Here is a 20,050-nt window from a genome sequence, read left to right on the forward strand (position 1 = left end):
ACAGACAAATAAGCAAAAAAACCATCATCCCCACCACTGCCGACACAGCGATAGAGGAAATGGAAGCCTTACTCGGTGACTCATTATTTGAACTGTACCACTCGTTGCCCGGGACCTGGGGTAACTGAGTTAGGATGTTCTGAGGTCAGACATACTGCACAGTAGAGCAGAGGTTTCTGATCAAGGACTCGGCTGCTTCTTTCTCCCCTACTGCCAAAGCACAGGAGTGATGGCTGCGGATTCTCCCTGGCCTGGCCTTGAGAACTGAGCTCCTCACTTCCCAGCTGCTGAGAGGGGAGCCCCTGGCTCTCAGCTGAGAGGGTCCCACAGCTAGCAGGGTCACGCTGGCTACAGAGCTCCCAGCGGGATCAGTTAAGGACCAGGCCTGCACCAACCACAGTCCAGCTCATCAGCTGCACAACCTTCTGTCCTTCCGTCCTCACAGGTGTTGGCTGAGGACACTTCCATCTATTTCCTGCACACAGATCTCTTTCAAGGAATCTGTTTTTCTAACCAACCCAGGACACGTGGTTTGATCCAGGGGAAAAATCCCATGAAAGTATGGGTAATTAAAAAAACAAAACAAAACATAGACATAGGTAAGGAGAACTGAAGGCTGCAAGAAAATGACAAACCAGGTGAAGGCTCCAGGACTTCCCCTTCCCTTCTACGTTTCTATTTAGCCAGCTCTATCTGTCTCTCTCCCTCCCTCCCTCTCTGAGAATCAGAATTCAGAAGTGAGATGGTGTCATGAAGATGCACACTGACCTGTTTAATTCAATTAAAAATGAAAACAGGTTTTTCTAATCAATAGTCAGTCTGACGTGGCCCCTGAAGTTGGGCATAGCTAATTACTTTATGTTCTCGATTTTTTTTTCATGAATTTAATGTCTTTCATCTGCTGTGCCAAGATATTGAGAAAACATATTTAAATGATGTGATGAAATAAATGCATTTCATAAAAAACTTATATTGACTCAATGTATTGAATTAACAATATTTTGAATCTCCCAACACTTTTTTAGTATAACATTTTAAACAAGGTATTTATAAGTCAAGGGTGACAGGTTTAATTTAGCTTCATTTGATCAGCCTTCTTAATGTCTTCTTGATGTACTTTGCAAGAACTGAGGATATAAATGATGGTACTGTCAGGGCAAAAAATCCTTTTGCAAGTTAGGTGCTTTCTAATTTTTTGTGTCCAAAATAAAATTGAAAGCTAACACAAACAAGTTATCAACTTACATAGGTCATTAAAAACAATCTTTAACATTAGATTACCATGCTTTTGGCAAATAGCATCAAATGAGTTTGGAAAAGTGAGTGATAATGCAGTGATCCTACATTTTAATCTCATGTTAGTCATGCCTATCAGCACATATAACTAGAAAAGTAAAGAAGAGGGATGCAATTCGTACTAAGACTTCCTCATCCAGGCAAGAAGCAGCATTCATCCCTGGGTAGTAAAAGTGATTGGGAACTAGAAACAACTGCATTACGAATGGATTTCCAATAAAATCTTATTTTATGATAAATAGTTGTTTATCAAATAGAATGTGTTGAGTTGTTTAGACTGATTGTGTACTAACTTCCAGAATGCATGTATTATAATGTAAAGTTATATAGCTATTGGAAAGAATTTTTAGTAAAGTTTCCATATATATATATTGATTTTGTGATAGTTACAGAGAAGTATGATAGGGTGACCAATGTAAAACTTTCAAACATAAAAACATAGTAAGATAGGATAGGACTTTATAAGGGAAATAGAATGGAAATAGTAAGCTGAGGAGAAGAAAAATATAAAATTTCTGAAAGTTAAATTAGGATGTTCATCAATTTTTAAATGAGATGGTGAGTATCAAATTACTATGGTATTTAGATTCCAGTGTGTATCTAAATACTGATGTGGAAGTTAGAAATTATATCATTGCAACTATTGATGGAAAAAAAATAGATGTCAAGCTGTTCTGATTTGCTAAAGCTGCTGTTATGCAAAATACCAGAAATGGGTTGGCTTTTATACAGGGGGTTCATTAGGTTACAAATTTACAGTTCTACAAATGTGTCCGAACTAAGGCATCAACAAGAGGCTACCCTCACTGACAGAAGGCCAATGGCGCCCGGAACACCTCTGTCGGGGGGAAGGCACACGGCTGGTGTCTGCTGGTCCTCTGCTCCCAGAGTGTGTTTCAAAATGGCTTTCTCCAAAAAATGTCTTTGGCATTTTGTTTCTCTTAGCTGCTCTCAGCTCTCTGCTTGGTCTCCTGGGGTGTTTCTCTCTAAGCATCTGGGGTTCCTCTCTTAGCTTCTCTAGGGCAAACTCTGGGCTTCATCTCTTAGCTTAGCATCTCCAAACATCCTTCTGCCCAAGTGTCTCCAAGTGTCAGCATCTTAAGTACTCCAGTGAACCAATCAAGACCCCCTGAATGGGTGGGGTCCTCAGCTCCATGGAAATATTTACTCAAAATGTTCTACCCAATAAGATTGGATCAAAAGATCATGGCTCAACTCGGCAGGTGAACTCACTGCCCTCCCCACTATGTGGGACCTGACTCCCAGGGGTGTAAATCTCCCTGGCAACGCAGGACATGACTCCCGGGGATGAACCTGGCATCGTGGTATTGAGAACATCTTCTTGACCAAAAGGGGGATGCAAAATGAAATGAAATAAAGTTTCAGTGGTTGAGAGATTTCAGATGGAGTCAAGAGGTCACTCCGGTGGACATTCTTATGCACTATGTAGATAACACTTTTTAGGCTTTAATGTATTGGAATAGCTAGAAGTAAATACCTGAAACTATCAAACTCCAGCCCAGTAGCCTGGACTCTTGAAGCCAATTGTATAACAATGTAAATTACAAGAGGTGACAGTGTGACCGTGAAAGCCTTGTGGCTCACACTCCCTCTATCCGCTGTATGGATGGATGAGTAGAAAAATGGGGACAAAAACTAACTGAAAAATAGGATGGGATGGGGGTGATGATTTAGTGTTCTTTTTTACTTTTATTTTTTATTCTTATTCTTTCTGGTGTAAGGAAAATGTTCAAAAGTAGATTGGGGTGATGAATGTATAACTACATGATGGTACTGTGAACAGCTGATTGTACACCATGTATGATTGTACGGTATGTGAATATATCTCAAAAAAACTGAATTTAATTTAAAAAAAAAGATCATGGCTCTTTTGGGGTCCATAACAGTTTCAAACTGGCACAGTACTCATTTAAATGACAGCAGATGCAAAAATAAATGAATGAAACTAGGCTTTCAGGCACATCACAAGGCATGTGCTAATTTTGGAGGCACGTATTTCCAGAACAGCCAATGGCGTCAACTACAAGAATGTGGAAAGCATCTCCTTTGCTAGTTATTTTGTTCATATTTTTTTGTTTTGGTAGTTAATATATATATAATTTTTATTATTAATTTTATTGACAAACACTCTGTGGCAGAATTTTGTCTGAGACTTGGCTCTCACTGGCTGCCACCTCCTGGAAAGGTCACGAGAGAAGGGCTCCAGCTCTCCCCTACCTCTTCTGACCCTTGGGAGTCACTGATGCCATCGAAAAAGAAAGTGACAGCTGTGAACAGCTCAATGGATTAGGTTGATTTGCAACAAATGTAATATGTTCTATCATTAAGGGACTATTAATCTATATATTCCAGAAAGATTTTAACAACATAGACTTGTTACCTCAAACAAGCAACAGCAGTGTGCAAATCAGAAATATTTTTCCTAATCTAGTGAACCTGCAGGTATGTTTAGATTTAAATTTTAATTAAAATGGTAACATTTCCTTCCATCAATCATGTACTTTTTAGGTGGTAAGTTTCCATGTCTTTCTGCCCCTTTCTCTAGAAAGGGGAAGAAGATACGTGGTAGGAATGATTTCCCAACCTGGTCTACCATCTGAGTTTAACCCGTGGAAGTGTCTCCGCCGTGTTCCGAGAGCACACCTGGAGCAGTTGGCGATCTCCATGCTGGGGCCGCTGCACCGCCAGCCCCCACACTGCGGGGCCGGGCTGTCGCAGGAGCGGGTTCGGCAGAGACAGGAGCCCACGGTGCCGCCGTCCGTGTGTGTGCAGGGCGTCCATGGAGACCAGACGCCGAAGTGCCCGTCCACGGTGAGATTCCTGGTCTAGGAACCAGAGACAAAGCAGAGTGTCATAAAGGGGTAAGGCCGATAACACACAGGAGGAAACCAAAAGAGCCCTCCCAGGACAATTAGAACCCACTGACAGCTGTTTTTATTAGAATTTGACAGATGTATGCGGAAGCATTTCAAAGTGAAAGTAGCAGAGGTGTTTGGTGGACAGGTTGATGAATACGAAGAAGAGAAAGAAGAAAAAAGAAGAAATAAAGGAGTGAAAGAGAATAATGGCCCGGCAGCCAGGCTATGTTGGTAGGGTCCACTGATGTGGGAAATCCAAGGAATGAAAGGATTGGAGTGGAAAACCACAGACGTATAACTCTGTTGGATTTTTACATACCTCAAAAAAAAAAAAAAAAAGAAATGTGGTTTGGGTCAATGAAAAAAGTTCAGTCATGGATGGTGGTGACGGCATCACAAAATTGTAAATACAATTAATGCCACTGATTTGAACACTTAAAAATGAAGTGGGGTGATGAGAGTTTCTACCCCATCATTGTGGCTGGAAAGTGAAGTAAAATCATACGTGAGTATTTCCAAGTGTTTGGCACAGAGTCTACAGTAAAGTACTCAACGAAAGGTCAAAGTGTTACAAGACCACATAAAAATGACGCTATGTTCCATTTTGGTTTCACAAACACAAATACAGGACCACGTGCCTCACTCGGGGAATAGAAGAAGGGAAACTGAGTCTACTGTGTGGGCAGTTGTGCACTGAAAACATTTCATAATTTTAATGCAAATTGCTGACAGGTTTTGGTTCACTGGCTGGACTTGGATGAGCAATATGAGGCGTTCCCCACTGAGCTAATTATTCTTGAACAGATGAACTGCGCGAAGAGGGGATTTCAGAGCCGAGGGCTGGGTTGTGCCAGGGATATCGGGCAGCTGTTCTGTGTGTGATGTGACGTGTGGGAGGGTGGTTGTCCTTCCCGCTGCTCCCAACCCCAAAACCACATCACTGCTCATCCAAAATGATGCAAAACCTAAAAAAGCTTAAAAGTAAATGTTTTATTTTTAGCAATATATATATGAAAAACAACCAAAATATATATTTACTTAAAATATCAGCATCCATGTACTTTAACATATTGTAAAGCTCCTAAAATTTCCCATGAAATGCCTCCTCCTTCTCTGCAGGCCTCTTTCACCATAGACTAGGGCCAGACCCAGCCTGATAGTGGGGAGATGGGGCCAGGAGACGCTCCTTCTCCAACACCTTCTAGAATATGACTATAGTGTCAGGGAACATGAGCCCCACAAGTTACAAAACACAAAATAACATGGCTTCACGTTACTGGTGGTGTCCCAGAGATGAAGGGTCTACTCCTTAAGACACAGCATTTATCAGGTTCCTGGAAAGAAATGGAGGCCCTTCAGGAGACTTCTGAGGAGAATGCTGGCAAGGTGCTCTTGGCAGAGGTGCAGACTGGGTTAGGGGAAACTTCGGGGATGCTCGAGCCCCAGGGACCTTTGACGCTGGAGCTGTGACCACCCCTGGCCTGAAGAGGAGAGGGCAGGACAGGGTTACTGGAGCCCAGTGGGGGCTCAAGCCCAGGGGAGGGGCTGCCCCAGAGGAGCAGCTCTCAGAGTGGGGTGAAGGCCCTGACAGAAGGTGGGCAGGGAAGTCCCCAGCCTCTCTCCTTCTCTCATCCTACCCAGCTCCCCTTTGGCTGAACGAAAGAGAACAAGAAAGCCTGTGGGGAGCAAGCTGGCCACTCAGGGCTGGGACCAGGGCAGGAGAGGGCAGGGAGTGGACGGTTGCCCATTTCATCATTCTAAGAGAGGCTCAATGAAAACATCCCATTGCCTCCATCAGCCTCGCTTCTCTGTGAAGATGTACTATGGTTTGGGGAAGGCTTTGGGATTTTTCTTTTTAAGGTTTATCAATCCATGAAATATTGAAAAGTCTTTGAAGGAGCAGACTGGTGACAGATTAGAGATTTGGGGGCAAAGAAGAATCTCTCAGTCCCCCTAGCCTCTGCTTTCCTGTCTAAAACACCAAGGAAATGGTCAACAAGACTGTGAGGATCTCTTGAGCTCTAAAAGGGCATGGAACACACGGTATAGACACAGAATTATCTGTTTCTTTTCTTTTACAGTACATTTCATTACAAATTCAGAAATGATGTCTCACGTGCTACCTGGGCATTCTTGGCAGGGTGACCCCTGGGTCACCGGTCCACAGACTGGCCACTGCCTTGGGGAGATACTGACAGTGGGGAATGACACTTGGGACTTAGTACTGGATCAAGCTCTCTTTCCTTCCTGATGTAGTTTTAGAACCTGAGTGTGTCCTTTAGACTCTTGCCTTTGGGTTGCCCTCTCTAAGTGGGTGGATTTGGGCTCGATCATTGCTAAGGTCCCTTTTCATTCTAAAGATGCTAAGTCCACAGTAGCCTGGAAAGAATCCTTTTATTGAAAGACCCTTGGGTTCTTATTTTATCTACATATTTTGGTAGTTATTGCATGATGCATTGGGGAACAGAGACACATTGTATGATATGCTGTGCAGCTAACCATTTACTCACAAAGGATACAGATGGTGGACATGCATAAATAAAGCCCAGGTAGATTCTTAAGAGGACACAACCCTTGTTAAACAACATTATCAGTTATGCAGGCCATATATATTATTCTAGTCATTCTAGTTAGGTCGATTTAGATCTGGCTCAAGCACTTCAAATCCCTTAAACTGAGTAATGTCCTCAATTACAGTTTTATAAGCAAAGAGCATGTTAATCAATATGTCAGCAAGCTACTGCTCTGTCTTTTGGCAATAGAAACGCATAAAAATTTTTAAAGAGGGACCTTTAAGTGGAGAACACATCTTCTTTACATCCCTGAATCCCTAGGAAGGTTTATGGGGTCCCATCTCCAACTTGACCTCTGGGAAGCACAGGATCTAACACACAAATCATGGTGTGATTTCTGACTGGGATCCTAATTTTGGCAAACTTGGTTGTGCTCCATCATTGATGCCAAAGTTCATGGAGTTCTACTTGGTAGGTTCACACCAGGGGATCTGAGGTTGACCTTGTTATCATCAACATTACTGAAACTCAAGATAACAGGATTCCTTAGTCAACTTGGGGTTTCACGTGGGATAGAAGATGCTTTGATTTCATTCAAACATCACTCAGCTGATAAAGCTTATTTTCCTTTGGATAATGATACGTAGGTGAAAACAGAAAAATAGTTCACTGATTACAAAATGCTGTATTATTTTTATTCTCATTAGTTTGGATTTTGATATTTCTGAAATCAGTTAGCAATCCATAGCAGCATTTTTCTTTAGTAGCAGCACATAAAACAGTGTAAATTTCATACACAATGGCATCTCAGATTTGATGAAATATGCTAGATTTAGCCAAGAAAATTAAGCCTTCCCCCATTCCATTAAAAAAAAAAAAACATATAAGCAAATTACATTTTAAAAGTTTTAAAAAATATTCCTCTAAGTTAAGACCAATGTATATTAATGCCAAGAATTTTCACATAGCTCATTTCTAAGAGGCAGGTTTTTAGAAAGAAATAGATAATAAGAATAGTAGTTAGTTAATTTGGTAGTTCCCATTTCTATATGGTAGCCTACATAAATCAGAAAAATACATGGTTTTTCTTTCCTGTGTTTTGCTCAAAGTGATGTAATATATTGCCCGCTGTTGGCTGCTTTGCATATCAAAACTGTATTTTGAAATATGGCAAATTACTTTGGGTGAGACGATGTGGGTGGTTTAATACAATGAAATCACCTTGTACAAGGTAAAAAAGAAAAAAAAAGATCTTGTTATTTGTATTTTACTGACAGTGAATTAGAGATGACATCTCAGTTCTCAGTGAACAAAATACTCAGCTGTGTTTTTAAAGCAGACATGGTGGAAGGGACAGTCCAGACACCTGGGAAGGCTCACCCTGTCTTCCGGAAGTACTTGAGTGTATAATGGAAACTGTCCTCCCAGCAGCAGGAAACAATTTTAGTGGTTGTCCTCTGGTCACCTTTAATATATCATCTCCAGTTTTTGACTGTAGAAACGTACAAGACATGGCGTTACAAACCAAATGGGTGTGTATGTGTGTATTCTCCTTTACAGAATCAGCACCTCTCAGATATCCACAAAAATAGTCTTGTGTTGCAGGCTGATGGCCTTCTTGCTTACTAAGCAGAACTGCGATTCTTTCTTTCCACCTTGTCCGCTATTAAAAACACTGGGTCAAAGATCTACAAGAAGATTTGCTGATTCTGCTGAAGTACATGACCTTAACTTTGGAGCTACATTTCAGATATTGCACTTAATTTTTTCCTTGCGGCAGTGACTTTAAGGTGAACGCCTTCCTGCTCTTAAAGTGTTTTTGGAAAATGAGAAGAGACTTACCACTTGCATGGCCATTTGTCTAACCAATTTCAAGAGACTCTGCAGAAAAGTTTGCTTCTAAAAATCAGAGAAAATCTGCAAAGATTTTCAGAGCCTGCCTGTGGCGATCCAAAAATCTTTCCAGTGACAGACCTCTCCATCCTGTCCCATCGTTTGGGGAAAGATACTGGTTTACAGAGCCCTGGCCTTCCCCACCTCACCGGGCTTGGTTTCCCTACTTACAACTTAAAGGACTGACATGGTTAAGGGGTTAAGGTAATGGGAAGAGCAGGTTCCTTGACTAAAGAGAGACGGACTGTGTTCAGAGGCTTTAGACTCTCCTACTATATCCGGAAAGAGCAATGGTTCCAATAACTAACTGTGTTGCTGTGTGCTGCCCTCGACACCTGGGCCTGCAGAGATTTGCCAGAACTGACAATCACAGGGACCAGAAGTTAGGGGTCAGCAAAGTGTAGATTTAATAACTTGTCAACAATGTGGAAGTTAATAGTTGCTGCTCATATTCTCTGAGAAGAGAAGACAGAATTTGAGACTACTATATTTAAGGGTTCTAAAGGCATTAAAAACTGATTTGTATGTGTGAGGACCCAAACAGATAGATGGCCAAAGGGAAGTGGGGAATCTGCTTTCCATGGATTTGGAGAGCAAGAGAGCTGCTCCTCATTCTGCAGGGTTCGGTGTAGGGACTGACATTAGGTGACCCTCCCAGACCTTCCTTTGATCCTGAGCAGGATGGATGACACTGTCCCATGTGGGGGTCAATGGTGACATCCTTTAGTTCACTCTTCTAAAAGTGCTACTTTTCTCCACTTTTGGAATTGTAGCTCCCAAGGGAAATTTATGGGTGCCAAAGCCGCTATTTTATTCATGCTAAAAAGGACAAATAGTCCACTCCAAACTCGGTAGTTAAGAATTTGAGAATGAAACAGAGATATTAAGCTCCAATACCAAGTCAGCACTGTTTTCTTCAATGTATTCTCTTCAAAACAGACAAAATAACTTATGAACAGCATCCACGTGGCATCTGTATGAGCTAAGTGCTGAATGCGTTTAGGGATTTGCAAGAAATTTTCCACAAAAAAAAGTAGGGAAACCACAGAAATAGGGGGCCACAAATAGCAGGAGATCTGGGTCCCAGTATATAGTGTGATGGTTAATCTTATGTGTCAACTTGGCTAAGATATGGTATCCAATTGTTTATTCAAATACAGACCCAGGTATTGTGCGGATGGGATTGGCCTCTGCAATTAACTGACTTTAAAGGAGATTTCCCTTGATGATGTGGGTGGGTCTCATCCAATCAGCTGGAAGCCTTAAAAGCAAAGAACTGAGGGTTCCAGAAAGAAAGAAGAAATTCTGCCTCAAGACTACACCATCTACTCCTCTCTGAGTTTCTAGCCTGCTGGCCTGCCCATAAATCTCAGACAGGCCAGGCCCCTGAAGATCCAATTCCTTAAAATAAATCTCTTTGTAGAGATAGAGAGATGACAGATTGATTGATCAACAGAGAGACACAGACGGAGCTATATACATATATCCTGGAGATGCCTGACTGGTACATGCGGTAGTTGCGGAGGCCAGTGGCACTTACAGGACACTCGGAGATGCTCTGCTCCCACTGTGTCATGCTCAGGCTCTCCTCCAGGCTCGTGCATTTCTTCATCACCATGTCCCAGCCACAGTAGGGGTCCTGAGCCCCAATGCAGGCACTGGAAACACACAACAAAGGTCATCAGAAATGCAGCTTTACCCACCGCAGTAGATGCCAGCTACGGTGAGCCTGCCCCTCAGGAGTGGAAGTGGGAGCCCAACACTGACATTTGTTATGAAAATCAAATTGGGCGCCTACTTTGTCTGCACACTGCAGAAAGTAGTTGACTATATTAGACAGCAACTGTCTACATTAAAATAAAATAATTTATTCTGGTCAAAATATCTATACTTTTTCCAACAGGAAAGGCAGATGACTAAATAACAGTGTGTGTCAACATCAGCCTTTTGGTGTCATGAGCAGAGCTACTGCCAGAATTTTGCAAAGATAAAAAATCATCACGATCACTGCCATCAATGTCATCATCATGAGCCCCACTAATAACATCATCTCATCATCGTCATCGTCGCCACCACCGTCACCATCACCACCACCACCATCACCACCATCATCACCACCACCACCACCACCATCATCACAACCACCATCATCACCACCACCACCACCACCAACACCACCACCGCCACCACCACCACAATCACCACCACCACCATCATCAGCAGCAGCATCAGCAGCAACATGATCACCTTGATAAAGGTATTATTTTTGAGTACCTACTATGATGTATCAAATTATTATATCATTTAGACACTTAACTTGAATGTAAGAAGTATTATTTTCACTTTACTGATAAGAAAACTGAGGCCAAAAAATATTTTAAAGTATGTAAAATCAGCCCAGGACAAATAAGTACATCCAGAACCCTTCAACAAAAAACTGTGTCTATAATATCCAACTTATTATATTGGAAGTATGGTAAATGGTGATTATTTTATTTTAACTTTGCCTAAACGAAAGAGTTTGTAATCAACACAGGCATTATTAAATGAGAATTTTGGACTCTACATCATAAATAAAAGAGAAGCTGAATAGTATGGAGAAAAAAGACAGGAATCAGATTGAGAGAGGCAAAGATATACATAAGATGGCCCTGTAGGCAAGGAGGGCACTGGACACAGGGCATTCTCCCTCTCTCTCAAGGGCCAAGATGTCCACGTGCATGACATGGACTTGAGGGGGGAGAGGTGAGGGCCAGCCTGGACTTGCTGCAGGTAGCCACACATAGGGTGCGACTTACAGAGACAGGATCTGTTAAGGAGCTGCCAGCTGACCAAGGAGGAACCAGAAATCAGCATAACCATTGAACATGGGGGCAGGGAGGTAGTACAAGGAGCTCACAGTAATGGTAAGGCCAATGTTAATAATAAAAACAAACGCAATCAACACATATGTTAACCAAATAGAAGGCACTATTCTAAGAACTTGACCAACATGATTAGCCCATGTGATCCTCCTAACAAACCTATAAATTCAGTATCTCAAGTAGGTACTACCCTGATTGCCATTTACAAATGAAAAAAACAGAGCAGAGAAAGCTGAGTCAAAGGTTGCACATCTAGGGAAGATGAGTCAAAAGTTGATAAATCAAGCCACAGAGACAGAACACAATTATTTATTAAGTTGCCAAAGCCATACAATATTTGTTTTTGAACCACTCAAAGAAGTTCCAACAGAAGTGTTTAAAGGAGGCTGTGTCTCATGGCGGGAGTAGGTTGGGGTAGGATGGGGTGTGAACCATCACCCATCACCACAACCTCCTTAGAACTCTGATTTGTGACCTTGAGCATATAAGATTTTCATTTAAAAATTCAGACAAGAAAAAAGTTGTAAAGGATAAAGTCAAAGGCATATAAACATGCACATAGGGATATGTCTAAAGATACATATCTGTTTTGTTGTTTATATGTAATTATATAATTACACATGTACATTTGTACACATAAAATAATACAATTAAATATATTATTATATGATATATAATTATATACAACACATACAAATGGGATTGCACACACTGCTTCATGTTTTGATCTTTACACCTAATGATATGTCATGGCACTTTTTGTTATCAGTACATAAAGATCTATCTTTTCCTTTTTATACCTTTATAGTATTATAGTACCTTGGTGACCAACCTTTATCTAAATAGTTTCCTTTCAAAGCAAGGCTGCAATGTACATGTTTTTGATATGCTAAATTCCAAGAAGTGGAAATTGATGAGTTATTGAATATTATTAATTTTGCCCCAATCAACAATATGGGAGACCTTTTGTCCTCATTCTGTTTCACAATGTATGCTGCTATATTTTTAAAATTGACTCCTTTCTTCCAAGAGATGAAAAAGGATTTCCTAGTTGAACGTTTTCATTTCTTTGGTTATCAGGGAGATAAGGGTTTGTGTGTACTACTGATCATTTGTATTTTCCTTGTGTGTAAATCTCCTGCTTTTGTTTCCTTTTGATTAGGTCATTGGCTTCATTGTTTTTTAAAGTGGTCCGTGGAAAGAATAACTTTTATATTAAAAAATTAGCCCTCCATCAGTAACGTTTCATTACTGTTTGTCATTAAATCTTTTTTTTTCTTGAGATATAAATATTCTAAAATTTTATGCAATAAAACCTATCAATCCTTTACTTCAGATTATCTGGAATTTGTGCCACATTTAGAAGTTTTCCAGATTCAAGATCATAAAAACATTTATCTGTGATTACTTTTGAATCTTCTACTGCATCATTTCACTTACATCCCTGTTTCTGGTCCATCTGAAATTATTTTAGTACCCTCCCTTACCTGCCCTCCTCAAAATTAAAAAAAAAAAACAAAAACAAATTTGTTGTTTGATTTTTTAAACCTAGACTTCTCAGACCTCTCATTAATGCAAACAGATCCAGAGGCGGAGTAAGATAAAGGCTGTGCAAATGGCCTCTCTTCCCTCTGTCTATAGAATTCAGGTATACTAATTTACAACAGAAAGGGTGAGTATCAGCATAATTAAATCTCCAGTTTTTGAGGTTTGGTAATATAATTTCCAATTCTTTACTGCTTCAAATGAAAATTCATTTCAATGCTCAATTCTGTTGAACACAGGACATATCCCAGATATATCAGTTGTAAGAAGTCAGGGTTTTTAAGACACTTAATTGATTTAGTAACACTTTCCTTTTTTGCAGGGGACAGGAAAGAAGAGAATAAAACACCCCAACCAAGGACCACCTAAGACTGTGGAAAGTGTACATCTTCGTATCTCAGAAATCGGTCTTGCACATATGTAAGGAGGCGAGGGGTGAGGGAATCCTCCCTGAGTAACTTAGCACGTGCAGAAGTTGTGCTAGAGGAAAATGCCCAGAGGAAGTTTCTGGACATCTGGAGTCCCTTCACCTGCAACCTTGGAGACCCTCTCAGGTACAAGGTGGGGACTGGCAGCCCCCCTGCTTCCTGCTACGACCCCATCCCGCTGTGACGGTGGGCTCTGACCTGTGAGGGTCCCAGTCCCACTGAAGTGTCCAGAGGAACACATTTATGTTTGTGGCTCCTGAAGCTAAACTAAGCAAGAGGTTAACTTGCTATCGACAGACTGACACAGTGCATATCACACATCTGAAGTCTGTGTGTGACCCCATTTTCATGTTGGTGGATGGACGTGGCAAAACTGCACTTTGAATTATCTGAAAACTCCTGAATGTTCCTTTTCATGTTTCTTACTAAGGCAATGTGGCCATTAGCAAAATGAAACTTCCAAAAAGGGGAAAATTCTGCAGGCTCCCTGACTTTGCTCCAGGTTTACCCCTGCAAAGCGTCTGGAGACCTGAAACAATGCCACACTGTTAAAGGAGAGTGGTCTGGGCTGTTTTAAATGAAAAGCTGCCTGTAATAACATCTCTCTCTTCCGGTAATGCCCACGGGTCTGCCTGTTCCTAACATGCCACTTATACCTTAAAATATTACAACTTCTATGCAAACACAAATGCCCATTCAATAAAAATACCATTCATATATAAATATACTTTTCTCATGCAAAATTTTTACACTATGGGAAAAATTCTGATGTGTTCTACCTTAATTCTAAATTATACCTTAGGAAACCTGGTCATCATAAGTTATTATTTTTGGAAGTTGAACCCCTTAAAGAGACCATGTGGAAAAACATGGGCTTCCCATGAGCGCAGCCGTCAGGAAACTGGCATTTCTTTATTCCACTTCGAGAATGTTTTTCCTTGTGTAATGAATATTTTAATAAAAATATTTGTCTCGTTTTGTTGACTTAATAACCTATTCTTGTTTTATATATGACTCTGTTATTTGAAAGTTTCTGAATTCAGTGAATGGTGTTGATTAGAATCTGAAGGTTTAATTTTGAAGACACATTTATTAGAGTATTTTTAGAGCTAACCATACATTCACAGGCAGACCTTGATCTTAGAAGGATAAATTCTACTTTCCATTTTACACAACAAAAAGAATATTTATCTAAACTATACTGTTACGCTTTAAAGTATGTAATTATGCTGTTTGTTAATTTGAGTAACAGGAAAAATAGGTATATTCATTAAAATATTTTCACTGCATTTCTGGAAAGTTGGAGTCTATTATTGAATAGGATCCCTCCATATATTATATCATCCATATATTGGTCTGGCTTGTTTCTGTCACACTAAAATTGTCATTATATCAGCCCCATTTTGATATTAAGGATTTTTGCCATATTAGCAAAATGTATTCATACGTGTTTCAATTCATGTGCTTACTCAGCATATGGTCACCTACGAGTTACTAGACACTGAAAATGCTGGATGTACTGTGGTTAAAAAAAACAATCACTACCTCCGATAACTTACCATTTAGTAGAAGGAAATAAATATTACACAATTATCCCAATAAATAGTAATAACTGACTATGAAGGACAAATCCAAAGGGCCTTAAGAGTTCCGGGAAACCCCATCTAGATGGGTGGGTGTGGGGCCAGGTGATATGTGGGCAGTGGCATTTAAATTAGGACCAATGCAATGAACAGAAAGTGACCAGGTGATGAGTGACAGGGAAAATAAAACATAGTGGCAGAGAAACCAGAGTGGGGAAGGCGCCGAGGTGGGAAAGAACCTGGGACTGAGGAAAGGAGGCTGGCTCTGGCTGGCTCTGGAGGACTCGAGCCCCATTTGAGACTCAGGGCCTCCCTGTAAGCGCCAAGTACATCCCGGAAGAGCTGTGAGCATGAAGGTGCGGCGGGCGTGATGTGGCAATTTGCCCAGACTAGTGTTGTACGGTGTATGGTGGGGAGGAGAGCGGAAAGGGGGAGACCAATGGGGACCACTAGTGTCCACTGGCTTTCATCAGAATGCTGGCAGAGATGCAGAAACAGATAGGTGGGTGTTCTGGTTTGCTAAAGCTGTCATTATGCAAAACACCAGAAATGGATTGGCTTTTATAAAGGGAGTTTATTAGTCACAAATTTACAGTCTGAAGGCCATGGAAATGTCCAAATGAAGGCATCAACATGAGTATACCTTCAACGAAGGAAGGCAACGGTGCCCGGAAAACCTGTTAGCTGGGAAGGCACGGGGCTGGCGTCTGCTGATCTCAGTTTGTGTTCCAGCTCCTTTGTCAGCTTCTGTGCTTTCTTCAAAATGTTGCTCTTGGGGCGTTTGTCCTCTCTTAGCTTCTCCAGAGCAAACTCTGGGCTAGCATCTCCAAAGTCTTAGCAAAAGTCTGCTTTCAGTGGCTGTCTCCAAAATGTCACTCTCAGCTGCTCTGAGGTCCTACTGTTTGTGAGCTCTTTTATAGGACTCCAGTGATTAAATCAAGACCCACCCTGAATGGGTGGAGTCCATATCTCCATGGAAATAATCCAATCAAACATTTTACTCACAGTTGATTGTGTCACATCTCCATGGAAACATAATCAACACTAATACATCTGGCCCCACAAGATTGCATTAAAGAATATGGCTTTTTTCTGAGGGACATAATCTATCCAAACTGGCCCAGTGGGTTTGAGGTATACTTTAGGGGCTGAATAAATAAGCATTGATGATAGATATAAATGTGGGGAATGAGGAAGAGGAAGGTGATAAGCATGGCATGAAGGCTTCTGGAATGATCTACAGGGAGGATGGATGTACCATTTATTGAGACGGAGTCAAAATGCAGGAAATATAGAGATAAAGGGGAAGACCAAGAATTAGGTTTATTCCATGTTATCTTTGGTCCTTGGAGACATCCAAGTGAAAATGCCACGTAAGGTGCTGTGTGTCTAGATGTGACTCTGGAGGGAGCGTGAGGCTAGAGTAGAGACTCGGGGTGAACACTGTGGGCATCTGAGCAGTATTCAGAGCTGTGGGAAGGATGAGGCTCTCAGTGAGGGAATCCAGAAAAGCAACGCGAGTCCAGGAGAAAGCCCTGGAAGATCTCAATATTTATTTAGATATCAGGGAGGAAGTAAAAAGGGGAAGACCACGGAGGAAGAGGGTCCCAAACCAGGAGGGCAAGGTGTTTGGAACCCAAGAGAAGAGACTATTTCAATCACAGAGGGACAAAGTGTGATGAATGCCACTGAGAGGTCAAGCACAATTAAAACAGACACATTTTCTTTGTATTTGGTACATGGAGGTACTGACCTTGGCGAGAGCGGTCTCATAAGAATGGTGGGGGGAGGGGGTGGGTGAAGACAGAAGGACGCTTGTTTTAGACTGAATGGGACAGAAAGGAGTTGACAATTTTTTGGAGAAGGCTGTCATTGACGGCGGCTGTGAAGAGAAGCACAACCTGGAGCTGTGGCTAGAGGCAGATGTGAGATGGCAGATTTAGTTGTTCATATTCATTTATTCTCATTATTTCTGTCTCAAGATGGCATGCACTGCAACACATTTAAATAGAGATGGAAGAGAACCAGCCAAGGTGGAGAAAGCAGAAAGGGGAGGTACCAGGGCACTGGCAGAGGGGTAAAGAGACACGGCATGAATTTAGGAGAATGTAGTTGGCAGAAAAAAGATTTCTCATCAATAACTTCTATTTTCTCTATGAAATAGGAAGGAAAACCATACAGTGAGAGTGAAGAGAAAGGGAGGTAAAGTTCTCTATGTGCCTAATATTCTTCCATTGCCAGGGAGTCCTTCTATCATCATCCCAACAGGGAAACCCCAAAGAAATGGAAAATGGGTATCATGCACAATGGGGTCCCATGTTTGCCAGCACACACAGTCGGAAGGTAACAGATAAACAGGTGGTTGAGATGAAGATAAACGCAGACATGGATCCCAAGCTAAAGCTCCTGGCTGAGCCCCAAGATCCTAATGGTTTCATTAAGGCCCAAATCAGAAACATAAACAATGGCTAGAGCCATTTGCTTTATGTCCATCCCAACTAGATGCACCCTTCCTCTGGGGCAAGGCGACCCCAGTGACACCTCAAAGCTTATCAGGGAGGGCCACAGTGACCATCGATGTGTAAGGGGACACCTAAGATGACGCAAAGGCTGCTGAACAGGATCCATCTTGGCACCAACAGGAGTTGTTAACAGCAGCCTTAAATTAGAATGTTCTTATAAGATCTAAAATCCTCATGTAGGTCTGAGTCTAAATTTCATGCCTCCGGTGTCAGGCACGCTGTGTTCCCATGCAGAGTGAGCGTGACCCGGCTTTCAATTAATTTAGAAGTTCCCTCTGTATCATAGGACACTCCAGTAGCTTCATAATTGAAATCACAACTTGTGTGTGTGTGTCTCTACACAAGTGTACACATATATACATCGACACAGATATACATTCTTCATATGTGAAGAACAACCTTTGGGATTTCTGGTTTCTCACCCTCTTTGCCCACCAAAAGGGCTGAGCGGGCCCCTGAGCAGCCTGGCCTCCTGTTTGCCATTCAGGTTTGAGAGCTAAAGGGGAGATGCTCCAACTGCACTGGCCTTAGGACCCTGGGATGGGATTAGTGCCCCATGGGATGAAACAAAATGCTGTTGAGGCTGACTTTTATATGAAAGTCATTGTGAACGTGGAACAGAAATAATTTACTTCCTCATAATGAGATAAAAATTTGTGCCTGTGTTTTACTATTCCTAATGTATAGAAAACACCTTCTTTTTAAAAGACGTTTAATATTTTAAAATATCCTTTTTATTCAAGGGAAGTGATTGCTTACATAATGAAAAGCCTTGCATATATATATAAATATATTTGTGGTGACAATTTTCTTGTCCCCTGATACCCACTGAGGCTGTGTAACATGGATGAGGCCTTACTGAAGTGAGATGCTAGGAGAGGATATTTACACTGTTTACACTAGAAAGACATTGGCCACATCAGAGGCCTGTCAAGGAAGACACCTTCATTGCTGTGAGTGGTGGCCCTACCAGATGGCTTTTCCACTGCTTCTTGAAGCAAAACCGGCCCTTGAGTTCACAGGTTCATCTCGACTTGGCAGAATGATGATGCCCTCAGCCTGGAGAGAAGAAGTGTTTTCTCTGCCTGGAGAGGGTGAGCGCCTGGGACAGCCATTCATGGCTGAAAAGCATCCAGTCACAATGATTTTTCACACCACCACCCACCTCCAAGAACAAAAAAAGTAATTGAAAGATTCTGAAATTTTCTTTGCTAAATGTATCATTCACTTATAAATCCACAGGATTTCTCCAAAAAAAAAAAAAAATACAGCTTTTTGGCTGTATTACAAAACTATTATCAGATTCCCATTTGGCATTCTAAGAGGAAGCATGGAGTTGAAAAGACACATTAGTTAAACCTGCACAAAGAAAACATTATGGTAAAGATGATTGCAAAGTTAAAGAGCATGATTTGATATAGGAAGGACTATAGCATATCCACAGATCTCAGGAGATATTCAGGTACACACAGGTCAAAGCTTGGAATAGATGGCACAGTTGTCTTAAAAGTGTGGATTTTATAAGGAATGACACAAGTCATAGTGTCTAATTACAGAATCACAGGTTAGTATTTAATTTAATAGCTGTGCTGGTTTGGATCTATTATGTATACCAGAAAAGCCTATGTTCATTCGATCCAATCTTGTGGGTGCAGACCTATTGTGGGCGGGGCATTTTGATTTGTTTGTCTCCATGGAGATGTGTCCCCGCTCATTCAAGGTGGATCTTAATCCCCTTGCTGGATTCCTCTATGAGAGGATAAAGGGCAGAGACATTTTGGAGAGAGCTCAGAGAGGCTAAGAGACACAGAAGCCCAGAGACATTTTGGAGAAGGCCACTGAAACCAGAAGCTAAACCCGGGGGAGAAGGTTCAGCAGAGCCAGCCAAGTGACTTTCTATATGACACAGGAATTCCAGATGCCTTCAGACTTCCTTCAGAGAAGGTATCATCCTATTGATGCCTTAACTGGGACATTTTCATGGCCTTAGAACTGTAAATTTGTGAACTAATAAACCCTCATTGTAAAAACCAATCCATTTCTGTTATATTGCATTCCAGCAGGGATAGCAAACTGAAACATAGCATTGAGGATAACATATCCACAAAAAGATTGACTTGGCTTAGTAATTTTTTAAGTAAGCAAAATCATCTTAGATGGTAGGTAGAAATGGAATAACATTTAAATAAAAGGAAAATATTTGAAAGGGATATTTATTACTTTGATATACATCTTTATATGTGCTCTATTATTGACTTTTCTATGGTCCAAATTTTAAGATTTGAATTGATAAGAAATAATACGTGAAAGCTTTAAAAGAGAGAAACCTCACCACTTCTTCAAAAACCATTTATTTTTATCAACTGTATAATGTTTAGATAAAAAGAAGCAATATATTCAAAACCACTTAAATTATCAAATCAGTAGAAATTTGGAAACATATGATAATTGTAATAGATTGGCAGATGAAAGTGAAATATAAAAGCCACAGAGCATCACAAATGTGGAAAGGTAGACTTCTGTGATC

The 20,050-nt window shown here is 41.1% G+C and overlaps 1 protein-coding gene across 2 annotated transcripts in view; it reads right to left on the reverse strand.

The window, feature by feature from the left end:
• The window catches only part of SEMA5A (semaphorin 5A), a 524,772-nt gene that overhangs the window by 83,864 nt on the left and 420,858 nt on the right, over nt 1–20,050 (reverse strand). For both annotated transcript variants that reach the window (XM_037799396.1, XM_037799395.1), the window contains 2 exons: nt 10,122–10,239; nt 3,961–4,142 (listed from right to left, as the gene is read on the reverse strand). In XM_037799396.1, the coding sequence (XP_037655324.1) occupies nt 3,961–4,142; nt 10,122–10,239 (300 nt within the window). The remainder of the gene's footprint in view (nt 1–3,960; nt 4,143–10,121; nt 10,240–20,050) is intronic.

This window comes from Choloepus didactylus, chromosome 11 (genome assembly GCF_015220235.1).
Source record: "Choloepus didactylus isolate mChoDid1 chromosome 11, mChoDid1.pri, whole genome shotgun sequence".
In the NCBI taxonomy this organism is placed as follows: Eukaryota; Metazoa; Chordata; class Mammalia; order Pilosa; family Megalonychidae; genus Choloepus; species Choloepus didactylus.